Raw genomic sequence first — 9,167 nt, 5'->3', positions numbered from 1 at the left:
TTGAGACTTGTTTCTTTAGTCTTTTTAGATCGTGGTTTGTGCTTTTCTTCATGGTTTCTCTAATTAGTTATTAGAATTGGGTTTTGCATTTTCTCTTTTGAATGATCATATGAATCCTTAGACCATGAGAATCTATTGCGGCTTCACTAACTGTCAGTTCTTTTTTTTTTTTTTTGTCAACTTAATTAAGAAGTGTTTCCCACTCAATATGCAGTTGTAGCGTTATTCATGATGAAGAGGTATGTATTTTCTGCTGTTTGGTTGCTCATTTGCCTTTCAACTATGTAACATTAGAAGAGACCAAGGGAGTTGTCTTTTAAATTTTTTATTTTTTGGGTTCAATATGAGCTATGAAGGGAAAAAAATGAAAGTGTGATATTTTAGTAATAGGTGAGATAACCATGCCTGAGCTTTTCTTAGCTTGCTACTGAGTTCACATTATCTCAATCTTGGTAAATATACTTTCATATTTTTTTTATGGAGAAGTGCAAATGAAGTGTGCTTTGTTATTGTTGATAGCATAGTTTGGGTTTAGTGACAATCATTGAGGTGGCCTTGCAAGGTCTCAATCTCTAAGGTCAGTTACCAATATAATACAGCTACAAGACTATACAAGCTTCACATTCTACCTTTGATTGGTGTGTTTACAAACACTTTACTATTCTTTGACATGTTGGTCCCATCTCGTGTTTGCTTGTTGAAGAAGAGATTATGGTACCTTTTAGTTATTTACTCCTTTTACTTGTTATTGCATAATTACTTTATACTAATAAGTACTTGTAAGAAATTTTCACTTTCTAATATAGCGTCTTCTTTACCTTTTATTTTAAGTCACTATTTTCTAATGCAATTTTTTTGGACTTTTGAACATAGATTTTTATGAAATGAGGAAGTTTAATTCTCGTTAAATCTTAAATGGAATAGGTTCTTTAGTTATTTGCCAAGGAGAATGTTGTCAAGCTACTTTGTGCCTCATTGTATCAAGTTGTCAACTTAGAGATTGAATCCAAGTCTTGAACAAGGAGCCCCACCCTTTCATTGGCCTAAGAGGGATTCGGTTTATAGGTTGGAACTTAAACAAATTGTTCAATAGTAGATCAATAACACTTAAGGAGCAAGATATAGTCTCAAGGGTAAAATATTTTTTTGATCTAGTTGATGTCATGAACAACCCAGTGAACAATTAACTTAGTGATCAAGGTTATATCAGATGGACACAAATATATCTACAGTGAGGTGAGTGTAACTATGAAACTTTAGTGAAATGACTCATTAGTTAACGCATGTTGACTAACTTGATCTAAAAGGGTTTAACTAGAATCTTGAATTGTTGGAACCTATGATCTATATGTTCATGAGGTTCCTCTGCTAGCTCATATAGAATAAACTTAGAAAAGTATGATGGATTGATTCAAATTTATTAGGTGAGAAAAGAGAAAAATCGACAAGAATATGTGATATAGTCATTGCTTTAGAGATAGAGCTTTATGTTTAAATATGATTTAAATATAAAAAATATGAATACGAATTCATACATGGAAGCTCGGAAATGATGGATTTTTTTAAAGTTGTAAGAAGTCAAAATATTGACTTTTGACCTGGTATAGATTCAAATGTGATTTGATTTTTTAGTAAATGCATGTAGATTCATGCTTAAGAGAAAATGGTAAAAATTCAATGTCACACCCTGCCCCGTAGACGTACTAGCTTGTCTTGTAAGATGCGGCGTGACTTGAGTATATTGACGTGTTAAACACCAAAACACTGAGTCTTGGAGTCTCTAAACTTTACTTAATCGTCTGGCTTCTTTTCCTTAACTTAAACTACAACCATACTTTAGGCGATAAAACAACTTAACACAAGGAAAGTAAACCAAACCAAAACTTTTATTAACTTAAAAAAAAAATAATGCGTTCTACAACACTGAAAACAAATTACAAAAGTACAACTCTGAAGCTTAAAAAGTAAAATGCATAGCAACTCTTCTCACCTAGCAAGTCCTTCACTTCTCTGTTCTTGGCTTTAACGCCTAATTCTTGGAAGATGAAATTTAAAAACGTAAGTCTACAAGACTCAGTGAGGTTTTAAGAAAACTGTTTCGAGAAATAACTTTTTGTAAACATCATTTTGCCAAACAAATCAAATTACATAAATTAAACTTTTCGTATCACATAACATTTCGCATAAATGCTTCATTTCACATAAACACACATTAGTTATCAACATTACTTTAGCCAAGGATCCCGAATCATTCTCTACACTAGGCCATGTAACTTCATGTTTAGACTACTGTAACAATAACATCCAAGAATATACAGATTCGTCCTTGTTGCTTAGGCTGAGACACAATTCACCATTAGCCCCATACACCTTATAGTGGCCTTGACTCTTTACGTGCACATAACAATTAGCTCATTAAAATGAAGTAACTAATGGTTTGAACACATTTTCATAATAAGTAATGCTTTGAAACACATAATACATACTTTAAGACATATAAGCTTTTTGTATGTATCTCTTTTTTGGAATCATCTGAATAGAAATCATTAACCCAATCAAATAAGAACTTATAAGAAAAACTTTTAACATAAACATTTTAAAGAAAATGCTCACAATACTCAGCTACTTAACGTCTAAGGCTTCTCTTCTTCTTCTCGCATAAACACTATGGCAGCATTTCAATAATTGAACTTTTCTCTTTAAATTTTTAAAATAACCATGACCAATAATTTGGCTGAAGATCTTTATTTGTACTAATCCTGAAACAAGCTTAGTCACCCTTAAGCTCTTGCTAAGTCGCCACCTCCTTTTTCTTAGTGGTACACATATAATCTTAAGATTTAACTTAATTATGATTACCTTAAACCTTCCACGTGGCCCATTATATTATATTTAGGAAATTTCTAAGAAGTTTCCTTGTTTCTTCTCACCAAGTTCCATTTCACGAAAAACTCTAATTGTCTAACCTTTCAAAAATCTTCTTGCATAACCTTTCTTGCACAGTAACTCACCACTTCTCACCTAAACCACTCAAAACGCCTATTTTTGGACACTTCGTCAAATTTTTACTTCTTTTCTTAGCTACGGATCTTAACTGCTTGTCTTATATATGGGTCTTACAATCAAAGTTTGATTTTGGCTTAAATGGTCAAATGACCATTTTTCCCTTTGACTAAAGTTAGTGGGAAAATCCAACAACTCATAATGGGATATGTGGTTTCATAAAATGTTGACACCAAGCCCACTAATGATTAGTGGATTGTGAGGTGTTGGGTTTTGGTGAATCAATTACATTCAAACTTGCATGTAATTTGTTTATAAATAAAAGGATTTTTCAAATTTTAAAAAACTTTTAGCCTTTGGTTAGTTTAATTACAGTAGATAGAAAGTGATAATGTTCTATCGATGTCTATTTGGAATAGACATAGATACTGGTTTATATTCGAAATAGATTGTGATATCATGCAAATATATATGTTTATTAGCATTGTATTGTATTGAAATTTTTGTTATAATGAAATCACATATACAATAATAGTGTTCTATCACTTTCTATCTAAGATAGATAGAGGTAGACAACTATCTTTATCTATCCTAGAGGAAATAAGAAGCATATATAGATAAAAACAAAAAAAGCATGAAGATTAATTGCGTGGAATTGCAAGTGTATTTTTGTAATTATACATTCTAAAATGTTATATAAAATGTAATTATTTTAGTAAATTTTTATATTAAAAAAAAAGTCCTAAAAATAACGTAAAATATTATAAAAATGATAAAACTTAAAATTTATGGTTAAGTACAATAAAATTTACCTTTAAGTCATGAAAATGTCAAAGAATCTATTCACAAATAGAAGAAAAAAAGGTGAAGACCCAAAGTTTTCAAATTTTAATGATATTTAGTCGATCACTTCTATTATTGCCTAAAAGATTATTGATAGATGGTAATAAAATTCGATCACCATAATTTGTTTACAGTTTACTTGTACGTTTCTTTTATAATTTTATTTATTTGCTTTCTAGTTTAAAATTTTTAACAAGTTAGGAAGCACAAGTTTTATTGCGTAAAAATTAGGTGATAAGAATATGGTTTTACACGATAAGATTACTTCGTGAGTTAGGTCTTAAGATTACTTCGTGAGTTAGGTCTTAGTTCAAAACGTGTCATGTTATAATGTCCTTGTAAAGCTTTTCAGATAGAGGAAAAGTCGTAATCATTATGATTATGTAAAATGTCAAACGTCGCAATTCAAATTTCAAATTAAGAGTAATAATTACGCCGCCGTATTGAGAACCCAATCGTTTTGTCAGAACGTCACTCCATCATTAAAACGCGTGACACTAACCACCGTGGTAACCCAACCCCTAACCACGATGAAGCCCGCCATTAAAAACACTCCTCAAACCCTACAACATTTTGTCGCAGGAGTATCTGAATTTATGAAGCTCTCCACATTCTTCAAACCACTTCTTCGAGCGAACCAAGTAAATTTTCCTTTTCCACGATCGTCTTTTACATTTCGTTTCATCCATTCCTTTTTGCTACAAAATGTCTGGCAAGCAAGCTTTGGTCGAGGCTCTCAAGAAACCAATCTCTCACATCCAAACCAAGCAATTTTGGTGAAGAGGCTAAAGTAATTCGTTCTAGTGGCTCTATGTCAAAACAAAGAAAGGAAGAAAAGCAAGAAGGAGTATTGGATCTAGTGATAATCATTGAAATTGAGATTCAGTTATCTGAGGATAATCTTGGTGCGTTGCTTGGTCTCTAGAGAAACAATGCAGTAAGAAAAGGAAGAAAAAGAAGAGAAATTGAGGAAAGCAGAATAAGAGGAGAAGAAAAAGGAAGAAGAAGAAAAGAACCGAAAAGAGGAAGCTATTCGAAAATAGGAGGAAGTAAGGGAAAATCACAAGAAAGACACAAAGAAAATTCCTCCTTGCCGATTGCACCAATAAAATTTTAGAAGGCTACGAAGAAAGCCCAAGAAAAAGACAAAAAGGTTAAATTTGGGCTCTTAAAAATAAAGGTCAAGGGACAAGGCTTTAAGGCCTTAGCCGAAGAAAAGAAAGAAAATAAGTTAAGAGAGCAAAGAGAGCTCCTCAATAAAGTTGAACAAGTAGCCCTCTCTACGGAGAAGGGCAAGACGAGAAAGAAAACCACTGAAAAGTACTGCAAGGAGTTTGAAAAAGAAATGGAGAAGGAAGAAGAGAAGGTGGAACCTTCAAAGAAAACAAACGTGGTAATAAAAATAAAAGATTTGGAAAATTAAGACTCCATAAGCCGAGAAAAGAAAAAGGAGAAGAAGTCTCAATATGAAGAAGAGAGCCAAGTAAATGAGTTGGAAGAAGTTCCTTGCATAGAGGATATAAACAAACATTTTGTGGTATAAAAGGAGCTCTACTTGTTTAAGGGTTTGTTGCTTGAGTTCCTCCCGTCACCCATCAAAGCACTGAAATGGACAAACTTTCTTCGAAGAGGTGACTGCGATCAGGCAAGGAGTGGTGAATTTGTTTTACAAGGGATACATCAACACGGAGAAACACTACGCCATAGTAAAATGGAAGAAAGTGAACTTCGAGTCAGAAGCAATCAACGGATTATATATGGTAGAACAAACCGTGGTTGGTCATGCTATCATTAAGGAACCATCTGATCCTGATAAAACAAGACGCGTTAGAAATGGTTGCCTGGCCAAGAATCAAGTGGGACATCACACCAACCAGAAAGTACCAGCTCTTTCTTCACAATTTGAACATTACAGCCAATATGTGGTTAGTGATTCCTGATGTAGTCTTCCTCTAAGAATGTTGCATTTATATCGATACAAATACCTTATTTTCTTGAAAACTGTAAAAAAAATCACCTCTTGATTCCTTTAAATAAGTTTGAATGATGTTTCATACGGTTTTGTACCAACATTATGGTTTTGTAAAGTGACGTAAACTACATTTACATTCTTTCTGTACCTCATAAAGTATTTTAGAAATACTTTTAGGAGGGAACTTTATTCAAAATATATAGACCATTGCTACTAAATTAAAGCATATCGTCAAAAGGAATAATCTGGCAACTAACAAAGCTCATCATAGTGCAAACCATGTCCAACAATGTTTGGATATACCGTTTTACTGAGGCATACTAATCAAATAGTCTTGTAATCATAAGATCATATACTCTCCACCTCAATCTGACCGAAGTATATCTTTATTGTTTTACCCAATTCATTTTCAACTTCTTCCTTATATTAATCTTTGAACTTTTTAAGAGAATAGACTTGTGATGCATTAGGTAAAATATGAGCAAACCATAAATATCAACAAAATTGATACAATATCGATACTTTTTTAAAAAAATTTGACATTCATTAGTTCACAGAGCTAAGTTCGAATGTATGAGCTTTAAAGGTACTCTTGCTTTGAAACCTTTTTCGACCTATTGGTCATTTTTCCTTCAAGAAAAGACTCACATGAAGGTAGAGAGTTATCTTCTAACAAACTTAGAAGTCTCTTTACCAATCTCCGAATCGTATTGAGATTTGTGTGACAAGTCTTAAAAGCCATAAATAAATATTTGAATGCTAATCACATATGGTAGTGTTTAAGAAGCATAACATCAAAATATGCTTGGGAAACAGTAGTAAACAATGAAAGTAAAACATGATTTGATAAACTCTTTTTTTTCCTTTTATTAAATGAAATGCATAATTTGGATTTTGGGTCAATGAAATAAAACAAAACTCAACCCACATGAAATGAGGGTTATTAATTGATGAACAAACTTTAATAGTACTAAAGTAAAAGTTTTTGTTTAGGATGTCTTTAATTTTGTAATTTTAATGTTGTTTTGAGTTTTGAAAATAATGGAGAATAGTTTTTGTTATTATTTAAAGTGCATGCACTAATAGCATGTTAATTACGTATTTTTTGTACCTCATAATCGTTTTAATTAATGAGTGTGAAATTAAGATTATATTAGAGCTCTTCCACCCTCTTTCGAATTCACGTTGAACAAATCCAATACAATAATACTATCACACACATTAGACTCTCGTCTCTCTCTCACTAGCTACTCAAAACCCTTTTTCCTTTTTAAATCCAAATAACCACAAGAACTAAAACCCTCATTAATGATGTGAGAGATATAATATTATGGATAACTAAACACTCTTTAGTGGGTAGTTTTCACAGTGATGAACGGAGAGCAAAAAAAATTTTAAACTTCAGAACAAAATAAAGAGAAGAAAAGTAGGGAAATTTTTTTAAAAAGAGAAAAGAGAAAAGGAGGCAAGAATGAGAAAAAGAAGCAAATGAAATATAGCACTATGATTGTGTTAAGTTAAGAGGGGAAAACAAAGCAAATTGTTAACAGAATAAAGCAAATGAAATATAGCACTATGATGCTTTTTAACTGAGGGAAAAAAGAAAAAGGCAAAAAGAAAAGTAAAAGTTCGTCCAAAGTTTGTAACAGAAGGAACTCAGATTTATTTTTTCTCTTCAACTATTGATTGCAAAAACTGTAAACAGTGATTAACAACATGAAACCCACAAAAATAAAACTAATTTAGATCATAAAAGAAAAATGAAAAACGAATTTACAGTAAATATCATTTTTTATTATTATTGTTATTAATTTGGGTATTTTTGTTTTAAGCTTCAATTTCGAACCTTGAATATTTAATGGAGCCCATTGATATGTCGATTTCGATCAAATTTTCCTCCTCATTGATGTCGTTAATTTCAGCCAACACCTCCACAAGATTCTTCCTTTGAAAATCCGTCAGTTTCTGGTAACGAAACGATATGTCGTCCTCGTCCTCGTCGACGTCATCAAACTTACGGCTGACGTAATGTCCAGTCGGGAGAGCGATTTCAATCAAACTTTCCTCGTCGGAAATCGAACCGTCATCAGACCGGTGCGGGTTTCTGGTTTTATTGAACCGATGGTCAAAATACGGCCACTCCACTTCAGATTCCTCGGTGGTCGTGAAATTATCATCGGCACATTCACTTTCCGACAGCAAGTCTTCGATCGTTGGAGCTGACGCCGACGACGATTTCAAGTGATCAGAAAAAAAGGTCAGTTGTTTCTGATCTTCTTCTTCTTCTTCTTCTTCTTCTTCTTGTACAAATTTCCGAATAGGTAGTGAGTTCCTTTTGGAGATTGAGAAATAAAGCATGGACATAATCAGAGCTATGGAAGTAAATAAAAAAGAGGAGAAGAACCTAAACCCCCAAAAACCCAAACAGAGGAGAAAAAAAGTTAGAACAATACACCATGATGATGGTTTTCTCAAAGGAAGTGTATTGGCCATTTGATTCTCAACTTTGATTTTCAACTTCATAGACTCAAGAAAGGAAAAGGGGAAGGGATTAGCTAATTGGTAATTAGTATTAATTGTTTGAAAAGGAAAAAATTAGTATTCTTAAAAAAAAAAAAAAAAAGTGAAGCTTTTGTGACTGCCTGAAAGTGTTGAACCAAGAAAGATGAAAATAAAAAGGTTGAAGCTTTATGAAGAATTGATGAAATAGAGAAATGGGTATAATGAGAATAGAGAAGAGAATGTGAAAAAAGGGGATAAAGCTGATAAACAAAAAAAAAAAAATGGTAGGAATGGAAAGTTTAGTGTGTGGACAAATGGGTAAAGTAATAAGGGGGGAAAAAACCCAATTGTGTTGTTTAACAGATGAAGAGTTTAGGGTTTTAAGTGAATGAGTGGATTGGGTTACAGTTTCATGGAGCATAGAAATTAGAGGAAAGCCATGTGCAGATCTCTGAGCTCACCACATGGCATTTTTCTTCCTTCCTCTTTTTCAATGCAATATTTCAAAGTTAACCTAAATAAATGAAATATTATATTTGCTGTTTCTGAATCTGGCAAAAGATAAAAAAAATAATAATAATAAAAGAAAGAGTTTGAATCTTTTAGGTGCCTCAGGATGAATGAAAACAAATCCTAAAGATTATTTATGTGTGTTTTAGTACAGAGGGGCAACAGGGGGAAATCCTCAACAATCGAGAATTGGTGGGTTGGTTGAAGCAATTTTACTGTGTAACTTTATTTGCAAAACATAAATTTTTCTTAAAAAGTTTCAATTTTTTCACATGGGTTTTCTGTAGTAATGCCACTCCTAAAATAAAAGAAACCCAACGTGCAAACAACTCCATTA

The 9,167-nt window shown here is 32.5% G+C and overlaps 1 protein-coding gene across 1 annotated transcript; it reads right to left on the bottom strand.

The window, feature by feature from the left end:
* Positions 1-7,384: 7,384 nt before the first annotated feature.
* Positions 7,385-8,819, bottom strand: LOC105435780. The gene has a single exon (XM_011658585.2). It carries the CDS (start codon positions 8,339-8,341, stop codon positions 7,646-7,648), a length of 696 nt encoding a protein of 231 aa, XP_011656887.2. The 5' UTR covers positions 8,342-8,819; the 3' UTR covers positions 7,385-7,645.
* Between the last annotated feature and the right edge of the window lie 348 nt (positions 8,820-9,167).

This window comes from Cucumis sativus, chromosome 6 (assembly GCF_000004075.3).
Source record: "Cucumis sativus cultivar 9930 chromosome 6, Cucumber_9930_V3, whole genome shotgun sequence".
Taxonomy (NCBI): domain Eukaryota; kingdom Viridiplantae; phylum Streptophyta; class Magnoliopsida; order Cucurbitales; family Cucurbitaceae; genus Cucumis; species Cucumis sativus.
The sequence above is the reverse complement of the archived record's forward strand: the minus strand, read 5'-3'. Positions and strand labels throughout refer to the sequence as shown.